Raw genomic sequence first — 16018 nt, forward strand, 5'->3', positions numbered from 1 at the left:
TGATGGTAGCGCTCACCTTTTCTTCTCCGGACAAGCCTTTTTCCAGATGCCCCAAACAATCGGAAAGAGGCTTCATCGGAGAATATGACTTTGCCCCAGTCCTCAGCAGTCCATTCACCATACTTTCTGCAGAAGATCAATCTGTCCCTGATGTTTTTTTTGGAGAGAAGTGGCTTCTTTGCTGCCCTTCTTGACACCAGGCCATCTTCGAAAAGTTTTCGCCTCACTGTGCGTGCAGATGGGCTCACACCTGCCTGCTGCCATTCCTGAGCAAGCTCTGCACTGGTGGCACTCCGATCCCGCAGCTGAATCCTCTTTAGGAGACGATCCTGGCACTTGCTGGACTTTCTTGGACGCCCTGAAGCCTTCTTAACAAGAATTGAACCTCTTTCCTTGAAGTTCTTGATGATCCTATAAATTGTTGATTGAGGTGCAATCTTAGTAGCCACAATATCCTTGCCTGTGAAGCCATTTTTATGCAACGCAATGATGGCTGCACGCGTTTCTTTGCAGGTCACCATGGTTAACAATGGAAGAACAATGATTTCAAGCATCACCCTCCTTGTAACATGTCAAGTCTGCCATTTTAACCCAATCAGCCTGACATAATGATCTCCAGCCTTGTGCTCGTCAACATTCTCACCTGAGTTAACAAGACGATTACCGAAAATCTCAGCAGGTCCTTTAATGACAGCAATGAAATGCAGTGGAAAGGATTTTTTGGGATTAAGTTAATTTTCATGGCAAAGGACTATGCAATTCATCTGATCACTCTTCATAACATTCTGGAGTATATGCAAATTGCTATTATAAAAACTTAAGCAGCAACTTTTCCAATTTCAAATATTTATGTAATTCTCAAAACTTTTGGCCACGACTGTACTTTGTAGCGGCTTTACCTGGTACTTTCTCTCTCTACAGCCCGATCCTATTAAGGTGAATGGAAATGAGCTGCAATACCAGGTAAAGGTACTACCACGTGTAGGGCGCTGTGCCTGGGAAAATGAAGTGGATGCATCGCTTGCTGGAGCACTGCAGCTCCTTCAGCCGGGTGATATTGTGGTTTCTAAGGATAGAATCGCTTTAGAGGGACCATGGGAACTTACTGCATACGGTTTTATCTCTATTGAGTTCAATGTATAACAGTATGCTGTAAGTTCCTCCCAGTGATGACTTCAGGAAGCTATCATGTTATCTTCTGTAAATCCATGCAAAGGATTTGGAGCTTTGTATCAGGAAAAACATAACTCTGACCCTATAAAGGTATGTTAAGAAATGAATCCGCACCACAGCACACTACATCAATAATTCCCAGCCTTTATAGCTCCTGAAAAAGTTTCTCCACCTGGGGAACTACTAATGCCCCCCATGTCAACACTAAAAGTGACAGCCCTTGCTGATAATGCCTTTAGGACCCCCTCTCCAAAGGAAACTCGGGGTATGTTCACAAAACATATGAGGCTGACCCTTGGATTTGCTGTGGATTTACAGTTTGGACTGCTGAGGGTTTGCATTTGGATTCGCCCATTCAGTTAGGCTACTCTATGTATGGTATGATGGGTCATGTTACTTTTGTGACCCAAAATTCAAACCCATCTGAGGGTGTATAAGTGGTAGTGTGTGTATTTCCAATAAAAGCAATTGGAGGCTGATTTGATGCAGAGTTCATGCAGATTTCGGTTTGGAATCTGCCGAAATCAGCTTGAAAAGAACCACTGTGAATATGCCCTGGCCTAAGGTTTTATCGAACCCTAGCTGGAAACCACATTACAGCACTGGTTACAGTACGTAGGTTCGAATCCGACATCAGCATGGAGTTTGTATGTTCTTGCCGCTTGCATGTTTTTTTTCGGGTTTTCTCCCACACTCCAAAGACATACACAGCTTGATGCTAATGTCTGTAAAGCGCTGCGGAATATGTCAGCGCTATATAAGTGAGTACAATAAGTAAATATACACTATTGGTATTGTACGCTGAGATGTCACTGTAGAAGTAAACGAGTAATGAATAATGGCTGGCGTGTGTTCAGATGGCTGCTATAAAGGGTGGTACTGGATATAGACAGCAAGGAGCCAGTCAGCTGGGCATTAAGGCAGCCCATTACCAGGATAGATGATACATGGTGCTCCTGGTCCTCCTCATGTGGATGGCGCTGAGCACAGCCCACTGTATACACATGTATAGGATATACCAGGCATGCTCATTTAGCTATTTCCATGTCTTCCAGCAGAAATGGACAACTCATTTATCATCCATGTCATTCATGTCTCTATAGCGCCATCAGTTTTCACAGTGAAGGAGGACGTCAGAGAGCGCATAAAGCCTTTGTGACTAAAACTGAGACACAGCATTCTAAGCACTGAATTGCATTACAAGGGGTGTCCTCTTATTTTCATGTATTGTGTTCTTTTAACAATTTACAGTTAAATGTTTATTATTTTAGTGGTATTTTTCTCAATCTCATTGTTGGTGTGTGCAAATGTATACCTCTGACGCATCCGACAGATGCCACTGTACAAGCATACAGCTCCCATGTCAAAAATGTATATTACAAGGTATACTTTTTTTGCGGGTCCCACTTTATGCTTAGGCTAGCATCACATCCGTGTATTTCGTTCAGGCAGGCTGTTCCGTCTGAGAATAGCCTGCCGGAATTAACTGGATTCTGTGCTGCCCGAATTAAAGTATAATGGGGTCCGTCAGACGTTCCGTTCACATCCGGCTAACAAGCGGAGAGCCCGCCGCACGCAAACTGCTTGCCTGCCGGAACAGGTTAGGCTACTTTCACACTACTGTTCAGAGCGGGTCCGTCTGATGTCTGCACAGACGGATCCGCTCCTATAATGCAGACGTTTGTATCCGTTCAGAACGGATCCGTCTGCATTATAGTTTGAAAAAAATTCTAAGTGTGAAAGTAGTTCAGACGGATCCGTCCAGACTTTACATTGAAAGTCAATGGGGGACGGATCCGTTTGAAGATTGAGCCATATTGTGTCATCTTCAAACGGATCCGTCCCCATTGACTTACATTGTAAGTCTGGACGGATCCGCTTGCCTCCGCACGGCCAGGCGGACACCCGAACGCTGCAAGCAACGTTCAGGTGTCCGCTTGCTGAGCGGAGGCTGAACGCCGCCAGACTGATGCATTCTGAGCGGATCCGCATCCACTCAGAAGGCATTAGGGCAGTACGGATGCGTTCGGGGCCGCTTGTGAGCCCCTTCAAACGGAGCTCACGAGCGGACACCCGAACGCAGGTGTGAAAGTAGCCTAACTGGAACACTGCTCCTGCAGATGTGAAGGTTTCCTAAGTGTGAATGTGCCCTTATGTGAGGTTGGAGTAGTGTCAAATGTTACATTTGTTATTATAATTCAATAATGGTTTATTCTTGTATGTGTCAGTGAGGGAAGTTGCTCGGGTGCTTGTTAGGCTACTTTCACACCAGCATTTTTACTGGAACCGTCATGGATCATTAAAAACGCTTCCGTCATATTAATACAACCGTCTGCATCCGTTCTGAACGGATCCGGTTGTATTTTCTCTAAAATAGCCAAGGCGGTTCAGTCTCTAAAACCATTGTAAGTCAATGGGGGACGGATCCGTTTTCTTTTGTGTCTTGCTCCGCAGCACATTGCGGACAGTCAAATGGAACGGAATGCATTCTGGCGCACTCCGTTCCCTTCAGTTCAGTTTTGTCCCCATTGACAATGAATGGGGACAAAACGGAAGTGTTTTCCCCCGCTATTGAGATCCTATGACGGATCTCAATAGCGGAAAGGGAAAGTGCAGATGTGAAAGTAGCCTTAGATACACTTTTGACTTTTATTGTATCACAATTTGTATCCTATAATTAATATACTCTTTATTTTGTTTCCTCTCCTGTTATTTCCTTCCTGATATTTTTTCCAGCAAACTTTTATAAAGTCCATGGAGCCATTGATCCAATACTGTGTGGTAATAGCACAGATGCGGGGTAAGTGATTTATACCATGACTGAAGTATACAGACTTTTGCATTATGTCTTAAAGAGGGCCTGACACCTTTCCTGACATGTCTGGTTTAGGGCTCTTTCACACTTGCGTTCTTGTCTTCCGGCATAGAGTTCCGTCGTCGGGGCTCTATGCCGGAAGAATCCTGATCAGTTTTATCCTAATGCATTCTGAATGGAGAGAAATCCATTCAGGATGCATCAGGATGTCTTCAGTTCCGGACCGGAACGTTTTTTGGCCGGAGAAAATACCGCAGCATGCTGCGCTTTTTGCTCTGGCCAAAAATCCTGAAGACTTGCCGCATTGAAAGTGTCCTGGCTGTCCTGGCTGCCATAGTAACACTGAACGCATTTTGAAGACGGCTCCGTCTTTAAATGCTTTCAGTACACTTGCGTTTTTCAGGATCCGGCGGGCACCTCCGGCAACGGAAGTGCACGCCGGATCCCAACAACGCAAGTGTGAAAGAGGCCTTAGTAACTACTTGCATTCCCCATGTAATAACACTTCTGAAGCATCTATTCTTGTGGCTCTATGTTCTGCCATTTCTGTATTATTCCTTCTAGAAGTTCTAAATAAATAAATAAGTTTGTAGTGAAGGTCCAGATAGGTGTTACCAGTTGTTGGTTTTTCCCGGCACAATCTGTCAGTGGCAGCACTGATTGGCTACTGTCCACATGGGTGCCTCCAACTGGTGACACCCATGTGGACCTTTATTGTAAACTGCTGGCAATTCATTCATAACTTCTAGGGGGAATAATAAACAAATGGAACAACATAGAGTCATAAGAATAGATGCTTCAGAATTGTTATTACAAGGGGATGAAAGTAGTTACTAAAACTGACATGTCAGGAGAGGGGACGGGTCCTGTTTAGTGTTATAGACATTCTTGAACGAACCATTCATGTGGAACAAAACCAATTTATTAATTAGTTATTTTTCTTATCGGTGCTGGATCTGCAGTTTCTCTACCTTGAGATCTCCATGACCACATTTTTGTTTGGGTGGCTCAGCCTTCTTATAGGGGCTTTTTAGGGATCTGATTCACCATCTATTAGTAGCTAACATGGATTAGCCTATTTCTAAGTAATATTTTCTTAGTCTTTATTACATACAACGTTACATAGTTGTAAAATAGAATAGCCCCCAAATATAAGCAATTGAGATCATATCACTGTGCCAGAGCCTTATGATAACTCTCTGAGTAACAGTATTGTGTATTTCCATATATATTCTGTGTTTTCTAACATGGACATGGCAGCCATTACATCTTTTACAAGGGTTGTCACCTCTTTTTTCTACAATTTTAAATGGCAGGAAAGGAAATATTACTTTGTATGTTTAATGATTTTTTTTTTTCTATGTGGCCATGCTCTTTAACATTTGAAATGAAAACAATTTACTTGCCGTACCCCTGCTTACCTGATGGTGGGTTTAGGAGAAACGTGGGGCACACAGTTCAGTCATATGTGGCACATACCCCGAGGCACCTCCTATTTATAGGAATATTTCAGTAATTTACATTCTGCAGAGCACAAGCCAACATTGCAATAGGTTTCCATCATAAAGCAGATAATTCACTGGTCACACCCAAGTACTTGATGATGTGGTGACCATCCCTGGTGGTGGTGACCCTGTAGAAAAGATATGGTACTCATGCATCTATAAGTTGCAATAATCTTGTTTCTGTTTCATTTTTTTTTTTTTAACCTAAGGCAATGTCCAGAAGGATACACATGTATGAAAGCAGGGAGGAACCCAAACTATGGCTACACAAACTTTGATACCTTTAGTTGGGCTTTTTTAGCCTTATTTCGCCTTATGACTCAGGATTTTTGGGAAAACTTGTACCAATTGGTAAGCAAGAATATTTACATTTAATTTATAATTATTAATGAATGTGTTTTAGATGCCAGTCTTGATAAAGCCCCATCGCTGACGGTGGATTTCCGAAGTTATGAAGAGACGCAGGCCTCTTCGTAACTTTGGCGCATCCAGCGCCAGTTCTAAATGTAAGACAGCTTCTGAGCTTTCTTACATTTAGACCTGCTGTCCTGGCCTACCGGGGACCTGGAAAGGTGAACACTTTATTTTATAACGGCTTCACTTTAATTATCAATAGAAAAAAGCCCTGTAACATAGAAGAAGTACTATGCCAGGGACACATGTGATGGAAAATTAAGCGGAAAAATCCACCACGTTTTTTGCCAGCAGATTTCAGTCTCTCCATTGAGAAGGGTGAAATCTGCAAGACAAATCCATTGGATAAATTGACAAGCTGCGGATTTCAAAACCTCAAAAGCACAGATGTTCTGCTTTTCTTTTTTATGCAGCATGTGGATGAGAATTCAGAAATTCTCATCCACTTTGCTGGTACTGTACAACGCTGCAAATTTGCTGCACTAAAATCTGCAGAAAATTTGTCACGTGTGACCCCAGCCTTATAACGTAGACCAAGAATGTTCATTTTAGGTTATATCCACAAACCATATTGCTTCTTTCCTTTTTTTCTACTGTTTAGACACTACGTGCTTCTGGAAAAACATACATGATCTTCTTTGTGTTGGTCATCTTCGTTGGCTCATTTTATTTGGTGAATTTGATTCTGGCTGTGGTGGCTATGGCTTATGAAGAACAGAATCAAGCAACTCTTGAGGAAGCAGAGCAGAAGGAAAATGAATTCAAAGCAATGCTGGAGCAGCTGAAGAGAATTCAAGAAGAGCAGGTGTGACCTCAATCTGCAGAAATATATAAATATATATATATATATGCGACCCATTTTTACTTAAGGGTGAGCTGTGAGAGGGGGTAAAGACTAGGAGTTAGATCCTCAACTTCCTCTGAGTCCAATACGGTACTTCTTTCTGCAGGATATGCTCCAAAAAATGCAGCAATGCTGGATTATAACATCTCTTTTTGCCTTGTAGGCAGCAGCTATGGCTACCTCAGCTGGCACTGTTACTGAAGACGCTGTGGAAGATGAAGAAGGGGATGCTCGGATGTCTCAGACATCGTCAGAACTTTCAAAGTTGAGTACTAAGAGCGCAAAAGAAAAAAGAAACCGCAGAAGGAAGAAGAGACAGAAAGAACTGTCAGAAGGGGAAGAGAAAGGAGACTCTGAAAAAGTGTACAAATCGGAATCAGAGGATGGTATAAAAAGAAAAGGGTTTTGGTACCCTGACAATAGGCTGGGACGAAAGTTTTCAATTATGGATCAGGTAATGAAAACCAAAATAATATTTGGCATTGTAAGCAGTACTAAAACTATGACCAAGGAGATGCACTAGTCTAATGTGCAGTAATAGCAAATCACAGACTAATGGTGGAGACTAGCTGCTGTTATGTTCCACATACTCGGCACATAGAGAAGAGCAGATCCTGATCCCTTATCTCTGTTTATCACATAGACAGGATCTGCAGCAGTATAGAGGACATTAACAGCAGTGCCGAAAAGTGTAGCTGTGAACTCAGCCCTGGTGTGAGAAAGAAAACTTACTATAGCCTTCAGCAGCATCAGTGTATGTGTCTCTGTGCCTCTCTTTTTAACTCTGCAGCTGCTTCCTCTTCCCAGCTCAACTCTCAGTGGTCAGATTGTAAGCTGATCCTCCTGAAACTGATTTTACCAGTGAATTGAAGGTGAATGATCAGTACAGGAGGCAGGGGGAGAAGTGGCTGATAAGTAGGGAAAGAGGCGTTTTTCTATAACAAGATATACTGCAGTTTTTCTTATCTTGTTCTATTGATTTACATCTGACTTATGCCTGTAATACCTCTTAGAAGTTCATATTGGTGAAGCCTGAAATTGATTTCCATAACACAAGTGCTCCATACAGCATATATCCCTCTGTCGTTCTCCACAGAGATCTGCACTACTGAAATTCTGACACAGCATTTCTCAGGGCTAAAAATCCTTTTATGTACCTATCACTTACCAAAAAGATCAGAACATGAGGCTTTGGTATATCAATGTTTTCCCCTGCAGATCCAACTCCTGACATAACAACTACTGTCAGAAAGCTACAGAAAGACAAAAAGTGACTGTCACAGCCCTCCATATCAGAGATAACCATACTACTAACAAAAACAGCTTACCAATGACAGAGTCAGCCCGGATAAGAGCAAGACCCACAAAGCCTCCTGATGGTGATAACGACAGCTCTCCCTGATAGTTTCAGCCAGCATCTCATCATAACAATGTCATCCACAGCCATGCCAAATGGTTATACATCGAGCAGATGACAAAAGAGCCACCCACGGTGACAATGTCACGTGCACACATTGTTGGACAGCCATGGTGTACAGTACCATACAACTTAGTACTTTCCTGTGTTTTTTTCCTTAGAAACATCCATATCTGTTTTTACATATTCTTCCTTAATTTTTGATACTCTGGGAGAAAACAAAGAAAAAGCTGCAGAAGTAAGACCACTGTAACATATGCACACAAACAAAATGAGAGCACGATAGAAAAGATAAAACACGTGGCTCAGGCTGTGTTCGCATCAGAGCTGTTATTTCTGTTGTTCTGCTCTGTTTTAGGAGCAGAACAATGAAAGTAATGTAAGTGGTGTTTCCATCCAATGACTCAAACAAACGTTGCCCAACTGACCCCATTGACTAGAATGGGATCTATAGGGTTACCATTACAAAACTCTGCATTTTACTAGACAAAATATTGCAGCTTGCTGTTTTTGACAGAATCCGCAACAGAGGCCCCAAGCTGAGCCCCCGACCCAGATGTGAACATACATTTATGATGCAATCTAATAGATCTTTTTGTTTCCGTTCTGCAGTCTCTTCTCAGCATCCCAGGTTCTCCGTATCTGTCCAGACACAACAGCAAGAGCAGCATCTTCAGTTTTCGGAGAAGTTTCAGAGATCCAGTCTCTGAAAATGAGTTTGCAGATGATGAACACAGTACAGTGGAAGAAAGTGAAGGAAGACGAGACTCCTTGTTCATTCCAGTCAGGCACAATCGGAGGAATAGCTATAACAGTGGGTACAGCCAGGGCAGCAGATCCTCTCGCATCTTTCCAAACCTGCGAAGGAACGTTAAAAGAAACAGCACAGTGGATTGTAATGGCGTGGTGTCATTAATTGGTGGTCCGGGTGCCAAAATCCCTGCTGGACGTCTTCTGCCTGAGGTGAAAATAGATAAGGCAGCTACTGATGACAGCGTAAGAAAGTCTATAGTAGTTTAGTCTAGGCATGGTGGTCCACCCTTCTGCTTCCTGTATGCCGCCCTGAAGTTGGATCCTCCCCTGGTGGAATGAGTATTAGTTTTCTCCTCCTAACCTTATGCTAACCTTTTTCTAAACCTGTAAAAAGATTTTGATTTAGTCTTTTTATGCTACTTATGTTATGTTTTACCCAAAATTCTACTATCTTTTCCTGCGTCTAATTTGGAGACAAAAACATGGTGGAAATTTACATTTATGGTTTTATCTTTAAATAAGAAAATGGCATGTTTCCTACAGGTCAATAACCACAAATGTTTTACTACCTACAAAAATACCTATGCCTAACTACCCTAGGACACCTTCAGAGCCATTTTCTAAAATGATTGATTTGCATGTATTTTGGGCTAATAAACATCTTGTAATGTTTTAAATGTTTTATGCCTTTTGTCTGTTACAGCTCCCATTCTTCACACTACATAGCAGCTGCTGAATGCAGACTGGCTGTCTAATGGCTCGTTTTCTGGCACCCCTATGGCCTTTATTGGGCTATGTACTAAGCTGGTTTATGCTCAACTTTGATTTGGGCATAAAACAGCTTAGAAGAGAGTTCGGCCAAGATCAAAGGGGTGCCAGAGCATTCTGCAGCAACTATGTAGTGTGAAACATAGGAGCGTGTAGAAGTCAAATGGGGCATAGCTATCATAAGGGCTTAGGGGACGTTCATACGACAGCTTCTTATTCTCCGTGCGGCCGCGGCTTTAAGCTGCCACCCCGCGATCCTCAGTGCTGCCTCCTATTGAGATGCATGGGAGGCAGAGAGAATGTGGGCGCTGGCTGGTTTTCGTCTAAATTTCGGCCTGGCTGTCTGCGCCAAAATTCCGCTTAAAAAGCCGCTGTGTAAACGTCCCCTTACTGTTACACATTCCTTTGTGGCTTGTACACAGAGGGGGCAGGGATTTGATGGATTTTAGATGTATTTGTGTAGACAGGCTAACCTACCTCTATTTGCACATGACTGATACAGATACAAAATATTTTTAAAGAAACATTCCCACAAATTTTTTTTATTAGAAAGGTAGATGATGTTCACAGATTTCATCCATAAGCCATCAAACGGTTTTCATTTTTTTCCCATGAACTTTCTAAAGCCATGTTTACATGCTGCCTTGACCACAACTCCACCTCCTGCAAAATCCTATGGCTATTATCCGCTGTGAGTTGGTGGAGTTTTGTTCGCGTGCAGCCGCAGGATAGTGTAAATGTTGCTTAAAAGGGTTTTCTGACATTTTACTACTGAGGAACTATCCTCTGGATAGCAGTGTAGAGAAATCCGCAGCACTCGTCCAATTCAGTCAGTGGTGTTTTATTTAGTAGTTCGGCAGCATACATAGCTATGTATGCTGCCTAACTACTTAATAATACACCACTGACTGAATTGGACGAGTGCTGCGGATTTCTCTACATTGCTGTTTCTACTGGGATCCCGAGCCAGGACCTCACCGCATGCACCGCATTGCCCTGGATGCATACCAGGTGACTTGAACATTGAATATAAATTTATCCCACTAAAGGGCTTCGAGTACTGCTTATCTTTCTTTTGTATCCTCTGGATAGATCATCAGTATCTGATCGGTGGGGGTCCGACACCCGTGACCCCCGCCGATCAGATGTCTGAGAAGGCACTGGTGCTTCACACAGCTTACCAAGCACAGCGCCGCACACTGGCCTAGGAAAAGTTGTAAGAAGGCCGCGACGCTCACAGGAGCACTGCTGCCTTCTCAAACAGCTGATCAGCGGGGGTCCCTGGTGTCAAACCCTCACCGGTCAGATACTGATGACCAATCGTGAAGAAAGGTCAGAAAACCCCTTTAGTAGAAATTGGTATCGTCGTCAAGGTGGTTAAGCCACAGCAAATTATTCTTGGTGTTCCCTAATCTTCTCTTGTACATCATGCACAATCAGATGAACGACAACTAAATCTTTAGATCATGCTTCATTTCTCCAATATATCTGTAAATTCCAGTTTGTTTTTGTCTCATTTAACCCAAAATGGTCTATAATCTTTCACTTTTTTTCACTATATACCCAGATAGCATGTTAGCCTAGTGTTTAACTACTCCACTTTCCTTCTCTAACCTGGCATGGGTATTCAAGAATAGCATGATGCATGCTCATAATACTTAAGAATACAAATAATGGTATTTTATCATTACTACAGCAGTAATCTACAAAGTCCTACATTTGTCATCTAGTCACCACCATCTGTTGTGGTTAGATGATAAAGAATTAAAGTGCATATTCCCCTTTCATCACCAGTTTACAAGTTATGTACAATGACTCGATATAATACATGCATTCACAACTCTAAGGGCTCATGCACACGACCTATTCACTTCAATGGGGCCGCAAAAGATACTGACAGCACACCTGTGCTATCCGTATGTCCGTTCCGTGGCCCCGCAAAAAAAATAGAACATGTCCTATTCTTGTCTGTTTTACGGGCAAGGGCAGGACGTTCCATTCCCCAAAATGCAGGACTCAAACAGCTGGTAGCCATGTGTATGAGCCCTTAGGGCGATCATACATAGTTTAGTCTGGCCCGAGGTTCTGCATGTTTCAAATGGCAAGTACAGATGCAGCCCAGCAATTTGTGGATCCCCTGGCCGCACCACATCTGTCAACAAGCTGATCAGCAGAAAGATCCCCTAACAGGTAGCTGTGCCACTAGAATCAGATAAATGTACACAACCTGGTGTAAAGACAACACCTCCCAAATAAAAAATGTAACTAAGGCTACTTTCACACTGGCGTTTTGAATTCCGTTTGTGAGATCCGTTTCAGGGATCTCACAAACGGTTCAAAACGGATCAGTTCATCCCCAAAGCATTCTGAATGGATAAGGCTTGCAGCGTTTTGGTGTCCGCCTGGCGATGCGGAGCCAAACGGATCCGTCCTGACTTACAATGTAAGTCAATGGGGACGGATCTGTTTTTACTAACACATTATGGTGCAGTTGAAAACGGATCCGTCCCCCATTGACTTTTAATGTAAGTCAGGATAGATCCGTTTTGACTTAGACTTTTTTTTAAAAGAACAATGCAAACGGATCCGTTCTGAACGGGTACAAGCGTTTGCATTATAGGTGCGGCTCCATCTGTGCAGATACCAGACAGATCCGCACCTAACGCAGGTGTGAAAGTAGTCTAGCATGCTGGGAGCTCTGAAGCCTGCAGAATTGTTAATGCAGCTCTTCACTCTACTACAGGCTGTAACTCAGGATCCGTACAGAATACAGTATTTACAAAGTTACAGAATTTTTTATGCAGATTAATTCTACATATAGACTGCACAATAGTGTTGAACAATTGGCATAAGTTTTAAAGAGGTTTTCCGGTTGTTTATTATTGATGACCTATCAGGATAGGTCATCAATATCTGATCAGTGGTGGTCTCACGCATGGCATCCCCGCCAAGCAGATGTTTGAAGAGGCCGTGGCTTACCAGACACAGCACCGTCCATTGGATAGCGGCTGTGCTTGGTATTGCAGCTTAACCCCATTCATTTGAATGGGACTGAGCTGTGCCTAGGCAGTGTGACCTATGAACATGACATCACTAGAAATAGACTGTGGCGCTCACAGAGTGCCGCGGCCTCTTCAAACAACCGATCGGTGATGATGCTGGGAGTTGGACCCCCAATGATCTGAGGACCTATCCTAAGTATAGGAAATCAGTATTAAACGCCTAGACAACTCTGTTAAAGGACAATTAAGAATGAAAGGAGGAGTATATTGTCAGTTATGTGGGGTCCTGATCATTCATATTAGATAACTCTAGTCCATGTGACAGTATTTTTGGATATACCAGTCCAGCAGTAACTCACCCCTGACTAAAGTTTGATTGTCTGACACACAGTTAGGTAGGTTACTGACTGCAAGAAATATCAATTTTTAATTGTCAAAATAAAATAATACATTTTCCTGAATAGTCTTCAATAGTCAAGTGAGGTTATACGGTTCCTCCATCTTCTCTTGTCTAATTGAATTTATTGTTTTGCAGCCTACATCAGAGATGGAAATCAAAAAGAAGCCTTCTGGGTCTCTCCGAGTGTCTATGGATCAACTGCATGCATCATTTGGGAAAAAGAATAGAGCCAATAGTCTCCTGAGTGTCCTGACGCATACTCTGGTGGAAGGTACATGAAACAGCTACTATCTGATTTAAAGGGGTTGTACTATCTCAGACATTGAGGGCATAGCGCTAGGACATTCCCCCAATGTCTGATAGGTGCGGGTCCCAACTCTGGGACTCGCACCTATACTTAGAACAAAGCCGGGAAAGTCAGGGAGGGCGCACCATGCATGCGCAACCATCCTCCATTCATTCCTATGGGAGCGCTGAAAATAGCTGAACAGCACGTTTGGCTATTTTTGGAAGTCTCTTTGAAATGAATGGGAGGTGCACTGCTCAAGTCCGGCCACTGCTCCATTCGCTTCTGTGGGGGCTGACGGAAATAGCCGAGCCAGCGCTCCGGCTATTTTCGGTTCTCCCATAGGAATTATTATTATTTATTATTAAAGCGCCATTCATTCCATAGCGCTGTACATATGAGAAGAGGTATACGTACATAATACAGACAATTGCACTAATCATAAACAAGACGAGTTACAAACTGGTACAGAAGGAGAGAGGGCCCTGCCCGGGAGGGTTTACAATCTACATGGTATGGGAGAATGACACAGTAGGTGCGGGTGAAGTTGGTCATGGCGGTAAGAAGGCAGCAGGGTCACTGGTTATAGGCTTGTCTGAGGAGGTGGGTTTTCAGGTTTCTTTTGAAGGATTCCACTGTAGGTAAGAGTCTGATATGTTCGGGTAGCGAGTTCAAGATTGTAGGGGATGCACAGGGGGAAATCTTCGAGGCGATTGTGGGAAGAGGTGATAAGAAGAGAGGAGAGAAGGAGGTCTTGTGAGGATCGGAGATTGCGTGTGGGGATGTATCGGGAAAGTAGCTCAGAGATGTAGGGAGGGGACAGGTTTTGTAAGGCCTTGTATGTATTTGTTAGTATTTTGAACTGAATTCGCTGGGCAATGGGGAGCCAGTGAAGGGATTGGCAGAGGAGTAATAGGGTGAGAGGTGGATTAGTCAGGCAGCAGAGTTGAGGATAGATTGGAGGGGTGCGAGAGTGCTAGAAGGAAGGCCACAGAGGAGAATGTTGCAGTAGTCTAGGCGGGAGATGAGGGCATGTACAAGCATTTTCGCAGATTCAAATTGAGGAAAGTGCGGATGTGGGAGATATTTTTGAGTTGGAGGCGGCAGGCGGTGGAAAGCGCTTGGATGTGTGTTTGGAAGAAGAGGGCAGAATCCAAGGTCGCTCCAAGGCAGTGGACTTGGTTGACCGGGAGAGTGTGCAGCCATTGATGGTGATAGATAGGTCTGTTGGGGGGGTTGAGCAAGATGGGGGAAAGATGATGAATTCTGTTTTATCCATGTTAAGTTTTAGAAAGCGAAAGGAGAAGAAGGATGATATAGAAGATAGACATTATGGGATTCTGGATAGTAAGGTAGTGATGTCTGGAACAGAGAGGTAGATTTGTGTGTCGTCAGCATAAAAGTGATACTGAAAGCCATGGGACTCTATGAGCTGTCCCAGGCCGAAAGTGTAGATAGAGAAGAGCAGGGGTCCTAGGACAGAGTCTTGCGAGACTGGGAGATGCTAAATGTCCGCTCTGTGAGGTATGATGTTGTGGCGAAACCAACCTCGCCACTGGGTTTTGGAGGGGCCTGGCTACCAGCCTCTTGCCCCAGGATTATTGGCCCTCTCATCAGCCAGGCTTCCTTTGTTCACAAAGGACTTGTACTAACTTGAACCCCTGGTCTAATTCGTACCATTTTGGGATGTTTAATAACTATGCGTATCGAAAAGGGTGGGACATTGTATACGCTGAGTAGTGAGGTCTGTTCCATTGTCTCTCTGTGTGTATTGGCGATGTCCTTTGTCCTGAGAGATAATTGAATTACGTCTCGGTTGTCTCCAGGACAGAAGACATTGTGTATTCTCCTGCCTGTGATGATTGCATCAACCCAGAGTGAGGTAATTGGATCACGGGCAGAGGGGAGGATTTTGTGTGGGAGTGTCTGAGTGTATTGTACGTGGTTATTGGCTGTTTTTACAAAACCCTGTGGGTGGTAACCTTGTTGGAAAATGTGTATAAATCAATGCTGTGTGTTCAAATAAAGAGTTCCTGTTTTACCCTTCATCATGTTGAGGCTGGTGTTTGGGTAACTGATCGACACTGGGGGATCGCTATACGCTGAAGATTTGCTATACTCCCCTGGCATAACTACTAGCTCTTGTAAGAATTGTTCCTGCTCTCTGCATTTGGGAGAGGTTCACCCACTGGAGCCTGGAGCCTTGTCGTAGGTCCAGGGTGGGTAGGAGACGGTGAGACCTCAACCAAGCTTCGGCGGTTCGTGGGGTCTGCAGCGCTTACGGTGTCAAGTGGAGTGCTTGGGGACCTCTGGAAGCACTAGGAGCATCTATCAACGGAGGTACCCGGTTCGGGTGCTAGGAGATTCGTTACAGATGTGAACCAGGAGAGGGCCAGGTCAGTGATGCCAAGAGATGAGAGAGTTTGTTACAGAAGGGAGTGGTCGACAGTATCAAAGGCAGAGGACAGGTTAAGGAGAAGGAGGACAGAGTAATGTTTTTTGGTTTTGGCTGTTAGTAGGTCATTGGTGACTTTGGTAAGGGCAGTCCCAGTTAAGAGGTGGGGTCAGAAGCCAGATTTTAGGCGGTCAAAGAGGGAGCAGGAGGAGAGGTGAGAGGACTGTTCAGAATGGACATGTTGCT

General features: G+C 43.7%; 1 protein-coding gene across 1 annotated transcript in view; it reads left to right on the top strand.

The window, feature by feature from the left end:
• The window catches only part of SCN8A (sodium voltage-gated channel alpha subunit 8), a 206508-nt gene that overhangs the window by 113311 nt on the left and 77179 nt on the right, over nucleotides 1–16018 (top strand). The window contains exons 8-13 of the mRNA XM_040425907.1: nucleotides 3910–3973; nucleotides 5703–5844; nucleotides 6509–6712; nucleotides 6915–7205; nucleotides 8781–9164; nucleotides 13227–13362. Coding sequence (XP_040281841.1) covers nucleotides 3910–3973; nucleotides 5703–5844; nucleotides 6509–6712; nucleotides 6915–7205; nucleotides 8781–9164; nucleotides 13227–13362 — 1221 coding nt within the window. The remainder of the gene's footprint in view (nucleotides 1–3909; nucleotides 3974–5702; nucleotides 5845–6508; nucleotides 6713–6914; nucleotides 7206–8780; nucleotides 9165–13226; nucleotides 13363–16018) is intronic.

Source organism: Bufo bufo, chromosome 3, assembly GCF_905171765.1.
Source record: "Bufo bufo chromosome 3, aBufBuf1.1, whole genome shotgun sequence".
Taxonomy (NCBI): domain Eukaryota; kingdom Metazoa; phylum Chordata; class Amphibia; order Anura; family Bufonidae; genus Bufo; species Bufo bufo.